The sequence below is a fragment of the Balaenoptera ricei genome, chromosome 6 (genome assembly GCF_028023285.1).
Source record: "Balaenoptera ricei isolate mBalRic1 chromosome 6, mBalRic1.hap2, whole genome shotgun sequence".
NCBI lineage: Eukaryota > Metazoa > Chordata > Mammalia > Artiodactyla > Balaenopteridae > Balaenoptera > Balaenoptera ricei.
This window is the reverse complement of record NC_082644.1, coordinates 38,520,361-38,536,765: the sequence shown is the minus strand read 5'-3', so window position 1 is coordinate 38,536,765 and position 16,405 is coordinate 38,520,361. Positions and strand designations below refer to the sequence as shown.

Here is a 16,405-nt window from a genome sequence, read left to right as displayed (position 1 = left end):
AAGAGATTAATATGCTAACAATAATTGTGTTTGGCATGAATTAGTGTGTCCTGTTTTTCTTTCTTCTCAATTACCTCTAATTTGCTAAATTGCTTTATAATAAAACACCAGAATAATTTAGTTTCATAAATTATAATTTCTGTGAGAGCAGGGATCTTATTTGTCTTACATACAGAGATATCACCACTGCATATAAGAGAACATGGTGCAAAAAAAAAAGACGCTTAATGAGTATTTGTGTTATATAAAGTAATCAAAAAGTTACAGAACTGAAAAAATAAGAGTTTGTAATGCAGTGATGGTAAAAGAGGTAATTTTTCTTCTTTGCATTTTTCTCATATGGAGTAAAGAGAGACCAACACCATGTGAAGAGGCAAAGAAACATATAGGTCTGTGTTGTGGAGAAAGAGTCTACAACATGAATGCAGTCCGCTGTTAGCAGAACAAAAAGGATGTGCAGAAGTGAAAATTGTATACAAAAATCCTAAGAAATAGGCATGTCCTATCTTGCTCAGTCTACTTTAATTTCCAGGAAGGATGAGCAAATAATGAAAGAAGAGGAGTGCTTGCAGACATTTTTAAGTTGTATCTGTTTGGTTGTAATATATGTGTGTAGAACGGTGTATCTCATACCTTAGATTCTTGAAGAACATTGAAGTTATGATGCTCCTTTGAATCTTTTAGTACAACTCCAGGTATTCTACCACTCGTGTGTTGACATTATAATGATAACTCTAAATTTCATATATTGGCATTATCTAGTTCTTGAATGTCCCTAAGGACATTACTAGTTCTTGAATGTCCTTAAGGACATTCCTAGTTCTTGAAGATCTCTAAGGAGAAAAAGAATAGAACAGTACTGCAAAATTGCCAATCTTAGTTTGTAACAGATCTTTTTTTTCCCTACACCCTTACCAATATATTTTATCTGGATTATTTTCAAATAATTTTGGTAATAATTTTGTAAGAAAGATTGCTAGAGTAGATTTCATTTTGCATTCTTTTTGGCTACTTTGCCTTCCAGTTTTGAATGAATCATATTATTAGTATTAACTTCATGTTTTATATTCCTACTTAATAATACCAATGAATATAAATCTCTTTTGTTTGTACTAAAGTATACTTTAAAGAGTATCTGGCATACAAAGATGGAAATATTGCTATTCTATAAATAACAACATTCTTCTCATGATTTTCTACATTTGGGTCGCCCAAACATGTTTTTTTTACCTTTGACAGAATTCTCCAAGGACTTCAGATGTCTAGGGACAGTGCAGGTTAAAGTACTATTTCATACTTCTTTTCTAAAAGGTAAACATGACCATCTATAGCTCTTAAAAAGTCATATGTAGGGACTTCCCTGGTGGCACAGTGCTTAAGAATCCGCCTGCCAATGCAGGGCACATGGGTTCAAGCCCTGGTCCAGGAATATCCCACATGCCGCAGAGCAACTAAGCCCGGGCGCCACAACTACTGAGCCTGTGCTCTAGAGCCCTCAAGCCACAACTACTAAGCCCGAGTGCCTACAGCCCGTGCTCGGCAACAAGAGAAGCCACTGAAATGAGAAACCCGTGCGCTGCAATGAAGAGTAGCCCCCGCTCGCCGCAACTAGAGAAAGCCCGCGCGCAGCAACGAAGACTCAACGCAGCCAAAAATAAATACATAAGTAATTTTAAAAAATAAATATCAAAAAAAAGAAAAGTCATGTCTAAAGGATAGGGAGAAATTTATATGTCTCACGTAAGCATCTATATTTTTGGTTCAATTTAGTTTAGAATAAAGGTGGTTTTACATTTTATCTCAGGGCTGACAATCATAAGAGGCTTAATGTAAATCTTCAAGCTTCTGAAAGGCTGCTTTTTAGGCAACTAAAAAGTACTTCTGCAAAGTGCTGAAACTAAAGCATGAGTGCCTTTATAGTTTTATAAACTCAAGTCATTGAAATGGATTTTTTTTAAAATTAATTTATTTTATTTTATTTATTTTTGGCTGCGTTGGGTCTTTGTTGCTGTGTGCGGGCTTTCTCTAGTTGCTGCGAGTGGGGGCTACTCTTCGTTGTTGTGCGCCAGCTTCTCCTTGTGGTGGCTTCTCTTGTTGTGGAGCACAGGCTGTAGGCGCACGGGCTCTAGGTGCGTGGGCTTCAGTAGTTGTGGCACACAGGCTCAGTAGTTGTGGCTCACAGGCTCTAGAGTGCAAGCTCAGTAGTTGTGGTGCAAGGGCTTAGTTGCTCTGTGGCATGTGGGATCTTCCCAGACCAGGGCTCGAAACCATGTCCCCTGCATTTGCAGGCAGATTCTTAACCACTGCGCTACCAGGGAAGCCCTGAAATGGATTTTTGAACAGATGAGCATATAAAATAAAGATCCTTTTCCTCAAAGATGTTTAAAAAATGGAATAAGCAGACATGAATCTGGGTGTGACAAAAGTGAAGTCCTGGAACTTTATTTTCAGTACTAGATAAATAGCTTTCTAGACCATGTAGTCAAGTAGCACTAAATAACTGCAGTATCAGAGGAATGAGGAAAAGGATTACATTATGTAATTTTACAGTTCTCTAAACTTTGATTCTCACAACTCTGTAAGCAATGTAAAGTCATTGCTTTACGAATGAGGACACTGGAATTTAGCATGTTCAAGAAACTTGCTCCAGATCCCTTCATCAGACTTCCTGTTAAATATGGAGGACAGGACACAGGTATCAACTTCCACAAAATGAAGATGAAAAGGCACACACTCACGAGAACAAAAGAAATGGATGAAGAAAAACCATGCCTTTGATGCTATGAAGCAGATGGATGAGGGCACTTACTTAGTGGACCCAAGAGAGTTGGATCATGAGCCAGTGATGGGGAAACCCAAGAAACCACTCATTTTGTACCACAGAAACACCTAGAATTTCCAGGAACAGATGGAACCAGCTACCTCCCAAGGTGGAGGTTAGGATGAGGCTAAAAGAAGGGGAATATGTTTCAGAAGTACCAGGACCTGACATCTCCTCCCCAATGGGGAGGCTGTGACAGCCCCTCCTCAATCCCTGTGGAAGATTGGAAAAGGTAAAGGAATCTCTGGCAAAGGGGGTGCTTATGAAAAAGGGAGATTAAGTGAAAATATTATAATGGATATTGATTCTCCCTCCCTCATCTCCCAGCCTTCTTCCTCCACTCCAAATGGCTACTCAGCTAGTAGATTTTTGGAGCAAAGCTGCTAAGTTGCACAGCTCTGGGGGAGCCTTTCATACACACAGTTTATGTGAAAGACACCCCTGGTGTGCAATGCCCAGGCTTGCACAGCCACACATGAAGGCCCTGGATCAGAAGCACCTTTGAGAAATCAGACCAGCCCAAGACACAAGACCCAAAGTTGATGCTGTTAAAGATTCACCAACTGAATGGCCCAGCCAGGTCTTCTCATAGTGAAGACAACATTTGACAAGCCCTTCCTGGAAGCACAAACCCTTAGAGCTACTCTTTGAAACACCATGCTTCAATACGAACTTCTAGCCAACAATCACCAGACTGAAGAAATTTCTCATATGAAAGACAGAGACTGAAAAAAATTAGAAAAAAATAAGGTATGGAGGGAGAAGAGAAAATTATTATTTATGTTATCAGAGATCTGTTATCAGAACATAATGCATATGTGGAAGACAGTATTACAAGAAACATTTAGGGAACCAAAAGGACCTCTTGGAAAAGCATCTGACATTTTCTCATTATTAAATACAAAGAATGAAAATTAAAGGAACCAACTACTCATCTTATTTTTAAAATTTATTTTATTGAAGTACAATGCTGCGTTAGTTTCTGCTGTACAGCAAGGTGATTCAGTTATATATATATATATATATATATATATATATATATATATATATATATAATTTTTCATATTACTTTCCATTATGGTTTATCACAGGATATTGAACATAGTTCCCTGTGCTATATAGTAGGACCTTGTTTTTTATCCATTCCATATATAATAGTTTTCATCTGCTAATCCCACACTTCCAATCCATCCCTCCCCACCCTCCTCCCCCTTGGTAACCACAAGTCTGTTCTCTATGTCTGTGAGTGTTTCTGTTTTGTGGATAAGTTCTTTTGTGTCATATTTTAGATTCCAGATATAAGTGATATCATATGATATTTGTCTTTGACTTACTTAGTATGATAATCTCTAGGTCCATCTATGTTGCTGCAAATGGCATTATTTCATTCTATTTTATGGCTGAGTAATAGTCCATTGTGTGTATATACCACATCTTCTTTATCCATTCATCTGTCAATGGATATTTAGGTTGCTTCCATGTCTTGGCTATTGTAAATAGTGCTGCTATGAAACTTATCTTATGAAACTAGAAGAGGACTACCAACAGAGCCTGAGATGGCATTAATGAGGAAACATAAGAAATTAATTAGTTAGAAAACATACAAAAAGTACAAAAAATTAAAAGCTGGTTTTTTTGGGAAAAACCTACAAACAGAAAAATTATATGAGTTAAATTTCTTACTAACCTGAAAAGGAAAAAAAAAAAAAAGGTCAAGATCTGTCGGGAACCAGCTGCAAGCTGACACAGTCCTTGTAGCTTAAAGCATGGCAAAGTTCTGCTTAATTCTTGACAGGACCCGAAAGAGTTATTAGAGAAGATATGAGTCGTGGCCCGTGAGGTTGCTTGCAGTTTCTCTAACTATAGTTTGTCCTTGGCATGTTTCGGTAATCACAGTCTGTTCTCACGCATGTTTATATTCTGGTTCGCAGAATGTTTTGTACTATAACTTCAACATTAAGGAAATACTGTCTGATGATTCTGTCTTGTGATTTTAACAAAAACATGTGTTGCCTACTGCAATCTATAAAAAGAGTTTTGATGGGAAATAAAGTGTGTGTGCTTGTACACCACCCTCCTGACCCCGTCTCTTCTTAATTCCCTCACCTGCTCTCAGGACTTGTTCCTCAGTCTAACAGCGACTGACAAAGATCAGAAAATCACGAAGGAGAAATAACACAGATATGAGCGAGATTTAAAAGAATCCTATGAGGGGAAAAAATACTGGTGTGTCTGAGTGTTCCACAATAATTTTATTAATGTGAAAGATATAATCCATTTGGAAGTTAAATAGAATACAAAGCAATATGTACAGTGAGAACCCACTTTTAATAAACAAAACAAAATAAAAGCATATATATGCCTAGAAAATGAATGAACAGTATAAACAAACATCATCTTTCAGTCTGGGATTATGGGTGATTTTTATATGCTGGCTTACATGCATGAGTAATTTTTTATATTGGTTTTATAACAAGAAAAATACCCAATGGTTATGGTAGTAAAATTTTAATAAACATTAAAGAATTTAGGTCACTGAACAGTAACTGTTTAGTGTAACATTTAAAGGAAGCCAATTTAAAATTTCCCAATTTACTTTGCAGTTTCCACACCAACATGCTTTATTTTGTAGCAACATACTTGTTGCAATGTTTCATGATACTCATGTTGCTAGGACTATGGTAATACAGAAGAGTAAAGACCATTTTGTCCTTCAATGAGATAAAGCCATTAGGGACAGATATTTGGCTACTAATTTCTTTCTTCAAGAAAACTTTTATTATGAAAAAATTAAACATACACAAAAGTAGAGAGAATAGTATAATGAAGTCTTATATCCATCAACATCTTCCATAATTATCAACAAATCTTATTCCCTCTATCCATTTACCTCCAAACCCACTGGATGATTTTGAAGCAAATACAAGGCATCAGATATTTTCACTTATAAATATTTCAGTATGTATCTCTTAAAAAAATTAAGACTGATGTTTTTAAAAGATTACTACAATACCATTATACTACCTAAATTTTTAAAAATGTAATATCAAATATCCAGTCAGTCATCAAACTTGCTCAATAGAGTCAAATTGTTTACAATATTTCAATTAGGATCTAAAGTTTATCTAATTCATACTTTTTCACTATTTCTTCTCTCATTTTCTCTTCTAATTCATTAATTTCGTATTCTATCTGCAATTGGTTGATATGTCTTCTATGCTCATTTCCCACTTTGATAGAAGTTTAAGTTTCAATATTCATGCATTAGACAACTTATAAGGCCTTGTAAGTAACCTACCTATGTAGTTAATCTTTTTTTTTTGTAAAAAATTGACTTGATAGGTCCCAGGAAACTGCTTGAAAATCATCCATAAAAAGGAATTTTGAAAAGATTTTCTTATAAAGAAAGCAGTGTTATAAGTTATGTATGTGTGTTGTTATTAAAGGGATAATTCGGCGTTAACATCTCTTTCAGATTCAGCGAACCACTCTCCTGGTTTTTCTTCTGCTTCAGCCTTTGTTCTCAGAGTCCTGGATCCTCTTCCTCTACTTGATCTCTAAATGTTGAGGTTCCTCAGACTCAATTTTGAGCCCACTTCCCTCTTGATAGCATCTTCTTATGTGATCTCAATAATTCCCATGGTTCTAAATGACATTTTTATTAATAACTTTGACTAAAAAATAATTTCAAATAGCAAATAAAAAAATAAACCAAAACAAAAACTAAACAACCAAAAACAAGTAAAAAGGCAAATGACACATTGGCTTAAAAAATTTCAACTTAAATAAAAAGTGAATATATAGAGCATCTTAAAAGAAAAAAGAAAATAATCAATCCCATAGACAAATGGGCTAGAGATGAGGACAGACAGATCACAGAGAAAGGTGCAAATTGTCCTTAAAAAGATAAAAAGATTTTCTACCTCACTCATGATAAGAGAATACAAATTAAAACTATACTGAGATAGCATTTTTATCACTTAGCAGTTTGGAAAAATTCCAAAAGATTGGCCACATACTGTATTGATGAGGTTATGGAAAAGGGAGCACTCTCATACGTTGCTAATTGTGGGGAGGAAACACTTAATGGGGGGAATTTGGCGATAGCAAAATTACATGTGCATGTGTTCTTAGACCCCAAATGCTGCTTATGGGAATTTAGCCCAAAGATACACTGGCAATATTATGAAAAGGCATACGTACACTGCTATTCATGGTAGCACTATTTATAATGGGAAAACCCTGCAAACAACCTAAATGTCCATCAACAGAGAACTGGTTGAATAAATTATGGTGTATTCACTCAGTGAAGTGGGGTGACTATCTTTTTAGATTGTCAATCCAGGACACAGCCACATAGGAAAAAAGATATATAATAAATATACACATATGTCTTAAACATAAATTTATGAAAAATAGATATTTGAAATTGTATATTCTGGATTTAATTTTCTGTTACTTAAATGCCGTTTTTAAAACAAAACAATAGGACTAATTAACAGTGGTGATCAGTAGTAATTGGTAGTAGGAACAACTATTTAATGTGTGAGAAATACATAACTAGAAACATCATAAGAGGATACTTATACATTATCCCTTAACACAGAAGTTTACTTTAACTTTTTTATAACTCTTTATTGGATTGCTGTATCTTAAAATACATAAAATATAAGACTTTTAATAAGGAGAATGTAAATATGATAGAACTAACTAAACTGATATTACCTATACCTACTAAAAACTAATGCCATTTTTCTTTTTGTCACAGAAACATGGTGATACATTAGGATATTTTTACTCTTTCTATTTCCTTTTCTTTTTTTTTAAGAGACATCAATGGTTTAATGGATGGGGGGAATCATGTCTGAAGCAAGGTTCTGGAGTGACACCCCACTGTGTGCAGCTGACAGCAGGGAGGACACAGTGGCAGTCTTCGCTGGGCTCTGTTTCCTTTTCTGAAAGCATTTCTCTGAACTGCTTATAGACTTTAGGACATCCTTAGCTTCTTTTATGTAGTGGTAAAACTGAATACATTCAAACATAAAATTCACTTTGGAAGCTCTTCTTTTATCAAAATCATGTTTTTCTGGTTCCTGGTGTCAGTACAATGTGATGACGTCAAGCTAAATTTCCTCTCAACACGAATGTTTAAGCATGGAACACTTAGGATTTTACAAGTCAAGACTTAGACTCATAGCAGTTAGTTTCCACCTCTCCAAAAATGCCCATCTATTCGACATCTATGGGCTTGTTTAGGTAGACCAACTATTTGTCAATCAGTTCCTTTGCATTCGTTTATTCAATATGCAGTCTAACTAATGTGTAAAACACTCATTTTTCAGCACTGTGAAGCATATGGATGGCACGATAAGTTAAACCTCTCCTTCTCAGGGAAAATGGTTTCTAAAGCAGAGAGATACATAGAACTTGTTAAAATAAGTTTGAATTTCAAATAAATTACAGTTTTAGTAAAGAAATTAAGAAAATCTTGTTTCACTTGGCTACTTTGTTCTGGTGATTTTTCTTTTTCTTTTCTTTCTAACTTTTTTTTTTTTGAGTTATTTTGGAAGCAGTCTTATTTCAAAAATTTGGTGTTTTGCTTTGTTTTTTTGTGTGCTGTATTGGTTTTTGTCACAATCTACACATAATACTGAATAACTCAGATGCAGTCAGTTCATCCTTTTCTAGATTTCTTATGGCCTCTGAAAAGATCATCAAATGCTTTTGGAGAAACAATATAAATTTCTGTTTTACTGTCATTCTTTTCTATATTCTTATCTTCAGTGTATTTAGTGAGTACCTACTATAGGCCAACCACTGCTTTTTATGGTAGGGATACAACTTTGATCAAAATAGTTAAAGCTCCTGCCCTTAGGAAACATTATTCTATATGAGACATGAAGATGTATATTTTTCTGTTTTTAAAATCAACTTTACTGAGGTTTGATTTACACACAGTAAAATGCACACGTTGTGTGTACTTCAATGAACTTTTACAAATGAATTCGGCCATATAGCCACCACCATAATCAAGATACAGAACGTTTCCATCCCCTCAAGTCACCTAGCCCTATTCCAATTAATCCTTCCTTGACATCCACCTCGTCTCCTGTCAGTCACTGTTCTGTTTTGTCATGATAGATTAGATTTGTCTTTTTTAGAATTTCATAAAAATGGAAGCATACTCTTTTGCTCATACTCTGATTTCCTTTGCTCAGAATAATGTTTTATGAGATTCACATTTTTGCATGTCAAGTAGTCATCCCTGTTTGTCGATAATTACTATTCATTATATGAATAATTACATATCATTGTATGGATATGCCACAGGTTGTTTATCCATTGACCAGATGATGAACATTATGGTTGTTTCCAGTTTTTGATCATTAAAAATAAAGCTATGAAGAGGCAAAAACCAGAGCCGATCAGTGGAATGTTAACTATGTAGAAACATCTGCTAAAACACGAGCTAATGTTGACAAGGTATTTTTTGATTAATGAGGGAAATTGGAGCCAGAAAGATGGAAGACAGCAAAGAAAAGAATGGAAAAAAGAAGAGGAAAAGTTTAGCCAAGAGAATCAGAGAAAGATGCTGCATTTTATAATCAAAGTCCAAACTCCTTTCTTATCTTGACCATACGAATAAATATAATTTATAAGCTTTGCCATTGAAGGCTCAGCTGACTGAAATTACTTTAACATTTTGGAGATCATGTATCTCTAAAAGCATGAATTGGAACTGCACTGAAAGTCAAATTCACTTAAAAAGGAAATTAATGTGGCTTCACCAAGAAAAAAAAAAAAGCTTTTGTGTGTAAAGTAAAAACCTAGGAGTGTAATTGTTGGATCACGTAAATGCGTGATTAATTTTATAGTAAAAGACAAACTGTTTACCAAAGTGGTTGGACCATTTTGGATTCCCATCAGGAACATATGAGAGGTCCAGCTGCTCCATGTTGTCAACATTTGATACCGTCTTTTAAATTCTGGCCATCTTAATGGCTATGTAGTGATAAGCATGCGTTTCGTTTCCTACCCATACTAGTCTACTTATGTAACCCCACTTTAAAACTGATCATTTTATTAATTTCAGGAAAAATCTAAACCATGTAAAGGGTGTAAAAGAAAATAACTGGCTTGATTCTGCTTATATTTTGTTTCCATTTTTCCGCATGAAATCCCCAGGCTCTCTAGGAAACATAAAACCGGTGTCAGGCAGGCTCTTCATTCAAGGCCCCAACATCTAAGGCCTGCGCGTACTTCCACCGCTTCCTCGCGCCTCCCCGACACCTTTCTAAGAATTTCCCAGGGAACCACGCGGCGCGAAGCGGGGCGGGCTCTGGGTCCCCAGGCTCCGCCCCCTACCGGCACGCACCCACTACCCAGAACAAGGCCGCAGGCTGGAGAAAGAAGGTAGCTTCCGGTCTCGCGACTGGCTCTAATCCCGCGAGAAGAGAAGATAGCCGCCCCGGCCGAAGGCGGTCGGTAGCAAGGAAGGGGGTGTGGCCGGGGAGCGCGAAGTCCCAAGGCGTGAGGGAGAGGAGGCGGGGTCGCGCGCACAGGGCGTACGCATGCGCGCACGCGGCCGGTCGGGCTGGGCTGAGAGGGGAGGGGTTGGCGGCGGCGGCGGCGTCGATATTTCCGCGATCTGGACGGTGCGTGGCGGCGCGGTTGGCCACGGGAGAAGTAGGTAGGGACCGCCGTGCGGAGCCATTGAGACTTCTTCCCTCCCGTGTCAGAGAGCCGCAGCCCCCCGCGCGGGTGGCGGACCCTGGGGACGCCAGGTCACCCTGCGGCCCCTGCCCACCCGCCGCGCTTCAGGTAGGAGCTGCGGGCTTCCCCGTGCCCGCCGCCCGCCGGGGCCCTGGCCTTACTCGGTGTTATCGGGGCGACGACCTGGCACCAGGCGTGCCAGTTCTCCCGCGCGACGACAGCCCTGTCCTTGCCTCCGTGCCCGTGGGGCTGGGGCCGGGCCGGGCTGACCCGGGTGGGGCGATCCCCTCCTCAGGTGCGCCCCCGCCCTGGGCCCGGCGGCTGGGGCCCGGCGGTGCGCTCCCTCACGCCATGCCCCCCGGACAGGCTGTGTAGGGGTCCGGCCGGGCCGGGCGAGGTTGGCCCGGCGAGCTCCGGGCAGGTGAAGGACCACCTTGACTTGAGTAGTTGCTGGGGTCTTGGGCTTCGAGAGGGGACCCTGAAGAGTGCCTTGGTTATTTGTGGCCAGTGTTGAAAGTAGGAAGCTCTGGAGTTGGTTCTTTTTGGGCCAGTGGTGGGATGGTTTGTGATTCTTTCTTCCTAAATAGGCAAACTGTTTGAGTCCTGGTAGATGGTGGGCTCTTATTAAATGAGCAGCAGCAGTGTTAATTGACGTGGGATTTAATTGCAGTAAGGTAGTTTTTTACAGTGCGGTCCTCAAACTCAGAAGAGCTCTGCTTAAAGAGTTTAGTAAGACTTTCATCCAATACTTAAACGCACATGGTTTGCAAATACTCTTGCCCCGAAAGCTACATCCTCTCTTTTACACCAATATTAATTTTATAGGAATAATGGTTATGAAAGCTTCTGTAGACGATGATGATTCAGGATGGGAGCTCAGTATACCAGAAAAGATGGAAAAAAGCAATACAAACTGGGTGGACATAACCCAAGATTTTGAAGAAGCTTGTCGAGGTGAGTTTGAATTTTTGAATTAGAAGTTCAAAATTTGGGAAAGGGTGCAATAAAAATGTGGATTGTAATTTCTAAACTATCTCAATAAGTTTAAAAAATCAACATGTGTGGTTTATCGAGTTTGTTAACCACACTTATTCATTCTCTATCTTCTGATTTTAACTTTCATTTAAAGCCAGTTTATATAGGATATAGCATTAAATACAGATGTTCAGGCAGTTTCTTGGGTTAAAATTTTCTAACTTTTAAGTAACAGGTTAGAGAGCACATAGCAATAATTTCAAACTGTGGAAATATGAATTCTGTTGCCCTAAGGACGGGAGTATTATTGTATATTTGAGGTTTGAAAATAATCAGATCATGTCATTCCCTGCTTAAGATCCTCCAGTGGCTTCCTGTTGCATGTAGAGTAAAATTCAAACTTCTTCCCTTTGGCCTATGTGATCTAGTGTCTGCCTCAGACTTTTTTTGTACCACTGCTTCTCTAGACTCATTATGTTTAGTCATGAGATCCTTATCTCATTAAACACACCCAGGTCTTTACATAGCCGGCTTCTTCCTGACCACTTAAATGTTACTGTCCCAGGGACTTCTCTGGTGGTCCAGTGGTTGAGACTCAGTGCTCCCAATGCAGGAGGCCCAGGTTCCATCCCTAGTGAGAGAACTAGATCCTGCATGCCACAACTAAGACCCGGTGCAGCCAAATAAATAAATAAATATTAAAAAAAAAAAAAATGTTACCGTCCCAGTGAGGTCTAACAGCCAATCTAAGCAGATTTATCCCCTCATTCTCTTCTATCCAGCTCCGCCTCAGTTGAATCACCCTGCTTTATTTTCTTCATAGCACTTATCTACTGTGAGAAACCATCATTTTCAGTTACCTTTTGTTGTTAGCCTCACCCACTGAAATATAAGTTCTGTGAGTGCAGAAATCCTGTCGATAACCCTAGCACACAGAACAGTGCCTGGTACATAGTAAGTTCAGTAGATGCTTGGGCATAAATGATTGGAGAAATAAGCATGTTTGTTGTTTGAGAAGAAAGAGCCTTAGGGAGAGAATGAAGGTAAGAGAAAGGAACAAATGATAGAGTGAGAGCTTGAACTTTAAGAGAGGATGGGATCAAGAACATTGTAGAGAAATTAACCTCAGGAAAAGAATAGGGACTTACTGAGACAGGAGGAACGAAGGTTAAGATGATGAAGATACAGGTATATTTCTAAGTGGGTGGGGAGGAATGGTGGAGGGATTCACACCTTGATGGCTTCTATTTTCTTGGTGAACGGAGGGTTAGGCTTTTAGTGATGGTGACGTGTGTTTAGAATAGTGCTCTTAGGGAGAGGAGTAAAGACTTGGAGCAGCTGCAGGTGGAAAGGGAGCCAGCTGAGTATAAGCAAAGCGATAACTCATGTGCTTACCCTTCGACTGTTCTGAAATACATGTCCAGTTGAAGTATGCCTAGGTGAGATAGTGGAAAGAACGTTAGACTGAGCGTTGGGTGACTGCCCAAATATGTCTCTCTAAGGGAGAAAGAAGTGTAAGTTACAGTGTAGTTTTTTTTTTTTTTTTAAACGTTTTTTTTGTTGTTGTTGTTGTTGTTTTTTAATTAATTTATTTATTTATGGCTGTGTTGGGTCTTCGTTTCTGTGCGAGGGCTTTCTCTAGTTGCGGCAAGCGGGGGCCACTCTTCTCATCGCGGTGCGCGGGCCTCTCACTATCGCGGCCTCTCTTGTTGCGGAGCACAGGCTCCAGACGCGCAGACTCAGTAATTGTGGCTCACAGGCCTAGTTGCTCCACGGCATGTGGGATCTTCCCAGACCAGGGCTCGAACCCGTGTCCCCTGCATTGGCAGGCAGATTCTCAACCGCTGCGCCACCAGGGAAGCCCTACAGTGTAGTTTTTGTGCTCAGTGTTCTTAAACTATTAAGTGGATCACACCTATAATCTCGGATTGATTTTCAGTGACCTATAAAGGTTTTATGAAGTATATATGGCTTGAGTTGGGCCGTAAAGGAGTGGTCAAGTTTCTGTTAAGTGAATGTTAGGGAATTACTCTAAACTGAGATGAACCATTAGAGCCAAAGTTCAGTGAGACTTTATGTTTTTCTCTTTAATATAAATTTATTTATTTTTGGCTGCGTTGGATCTTCATTGCTGCACGTGGGCTTTCTCTCGTTGCGGCAAGTGGGGGCTACTCTTCGTTGCCGTGCACGGGCTTCTCATTGCGGTGGCTTCTCTTGTCGCGGAGCACGGGCTCTAGGTGCCCGGGCTTCAGTAGTTGTGGCACGCAGGCTCAGTCGTTGTGGCTCGCGGGCTCTAGAGTGCAGGCTCAGTAGTTGTGGCTCGCGGGCTCTAGAGCGCAGGCTCAGTGGTTGTGGCGCACGGGCTTAGCTGCTCTGCGGCATGTGGGATCTTCCCAGACCAGGGCTCGAACCCGTGTCCCCTGCATTGGCAGGCGGATTCTTAACCACTGTACCACCAGGGAAGCCCAGAGACCTTTATGTTTGATGAACAGTGAATAATTCTGCTTCTTTGGGGAAGGAACCTTGAGTAGAAAATATGGTTTAATACCTGCTTCAGTGTGGATTGAGAGAGGGTGGCATATCATTTTGTTGCCAGCATCAGACTATCCTATTAAATACTCCTCCATAATTAGCCCTTGTACTGTCTCAGGTGGCTCAAATGTGAGGTATACTTCTTGAAACTAAAAAGTTGATAAAGAATTAATCTTTATGTATGATTTTTGGACTGAAGGCTGTTAGCATTCTTGAGCCTATGGTATTAATAATTTGTTTTCCCCTCCTGAAATAATCAGATTCATAGCCTTAATTATAGGTTAGACTTCTAACACCTTTCTGAAAACTAAATTTAATACACATACCATTACATCTTTTTCTTAACTGTCGCAGTGGTTTCTCTTTGGTAACAGTGTGATGGCATTTGGATAGACTTTGGTGATTTCAGGGGAGGGGAGTACTATAAAATAATCTGAATACTGCTGACAGCGTTTTTCATGCACATTTCTACTTATTCTTTTAGAGGCTCTTCAGAATCTTCTGGATCAAATTCTAACTTTCATCGTTTATTTCTTATTGGTCAGATGGCACACATTCCTGCCACATTTCCTATAGCTGACATTGAGGCTTTTTTTTTTTTTCTTTTCCAAATTATTTTGAATGTGTAGTGCCATCACTGTTATTTTACCTGATATGTAACATATCATTCGTCTAAATTACACCTCTGAGCTTCCCTTCTCTGGGAAACCTTGCCCAATTCAGTCCATCTCATTTTGTTACCTGTAAAGCCTCTGCTCTTTATATTCCACTTGTTTGTCTATATTTAGGTACTTTCTGAATTACAAAGTTACGACTTAGACACTTCACTGAAACATAAATGATCATAAAAGATACACTGCTGCTGCTGCTTCTGCCTGCTAGATTCCCTTCTTCCACACTTGCTCTGCATAGGCAACAACCTCTCCTAGGATGTTGACACCATTAGGTGTCTAGAGCCCAGAGGTAATCCAAGGTCAGCTATAATTACTTTCATTCTTTCTAAACTCTAATTTAGGAGGATATGGGCCCATCCTCTCATCCTATTTTCTTCTCTCTTTGATGGCTTAGTTCATTCTTCCTTAGTCAATCTTTATAACAGGTATCACTGTTTAGGACCCCCATAAGCCATCCAGTTCCTTTAGGTCTTGCCCAGTACTTTCAGAAAACTCCTTTTGTTGTTTTCTCTTCCCTCATTTAAAATCCAGGATGCTTAAGCCTCTTATTTCTCTTCTTTCCTGTTGTCTTCTCTCACCCAGAACAATATATTTGTTTTTAAGAATAAATGAATATTCTAAGGCCATGTTTCTTCAAACCAGAGAATATCTGGATCTTGTACTTCAGAAGTATGAGAACCTGTATTACATGAAATGCTGTCATTGTGGGTGATTGCCAGGAACCAGCATAATTATGAACACAAGCTTGGGCCCTGACACTGTAGCAATACTTGATTATAATGTTATCATCCATTTGGTCTGGAATATGTTTCTGTAATCTTTTAAAAAGGTTATCATTGAACTGATTGCATAGCATTTAACAATTATTATAGAAGAAGTATAGATTCTTGATAAAATTTTAATGGACTTTCACTCCACCCCCTCAATTCATGAACCCCAGTTTGAGAATCATTGTTCTATGCATTTGCTGTTTGTTACCATTTTATTCTAAGAGGAAAAAGATGGACAAAAATTGTCCTGGTGAAAGATCAGGGCAACCTGTAAAACTTTTTTTTAAGTGATTTTGGTTTTGGAAATGAAAATTATGTTTTCCTTGTTCCATACTATCAGGAATATTTTTAGTGGTGGGGCATGGATGGGGTGAGCAGCACTGGTAATTGTGGATCATTCTTGTTCGCCACCAGGGGTGATTTTGCCCCTCAAGGGACATTTGCCAATGTCTTGAGACGTGTTTGGCTGTCACGTTCGGGGGTGGGGGTTTGCTGCCAGTGTCTAGTGGGTGCACATTGAGGATGCTGCTAATCATCTGATGCACGGTGTGGCCCCCACAAAAAATAAGCTTTCTGCCCAAAATAGCAGTAGTGCCGCTTAGTTCACTCCATTTAGATTACTTTTAAGAATGTTCAGCTATCATTTAACCTCTTTGACCTTGAATTTTTTTAGGAAAGGAACACATGGATGTCATAAGACCTCTAACGACTAGCATTAAATAGCACATGCAGTAGGAAGGGAATGGGATCTTTGTTGCATTTTGAAGGCTCTTCTTACCAGATTTCCCCCTAATCTTGTATTGTTTATCCTGCTCTATGTTAGGAGCTTTGGTCAATAGAAAAGGTGTCCTCAGAAGTCACTATTTTCCCCCTGTTAGTTGGTTATTTTAGTAATCATGATTCTAGATAGCAGGCTTTTA

At 39.1% G+C, this 16,405-nt stretch overlaps 1 protein-coding gene across 5 annotated transcripts in view; it reads left to right on the top strand.

The window, feature by feature from the left end:
• The first annotated feature begins 10,411 nt into the window (after positions 1 to 10,411).
• Positions 10,412 to 16,405, top strand: part of NAA35 (N-alpha-acetyltransferase 35, NatC auxiliary subunit) — a 95,105-nt gene continuing 89,111 nt past the window's right edge. For 2 of the 5 annotated variants that reach the window (XM_059924502.1, XM_059924506.1), the window contains exons 1-2: positions 10,412 to 10,642; positions 11,360 to 11,488. In XM_059924502.1, coding sequence (XP_059780485.1) covers positions 11,365 to 11,488 — 124 coding nt within the window. In that variant the 5' untranslated portion in view covers positions 10,412 to 10,642; positions 11,360 to 11,364. The remainder of the gene's footprint in view (positions 10,643 to 11,359; positions 11,489 to 16,405) is intronic. The other 3 variants (XM_059924503.1, XM_059924504.1, XM_059924505.1) reach the window with 3 other exon arrangements.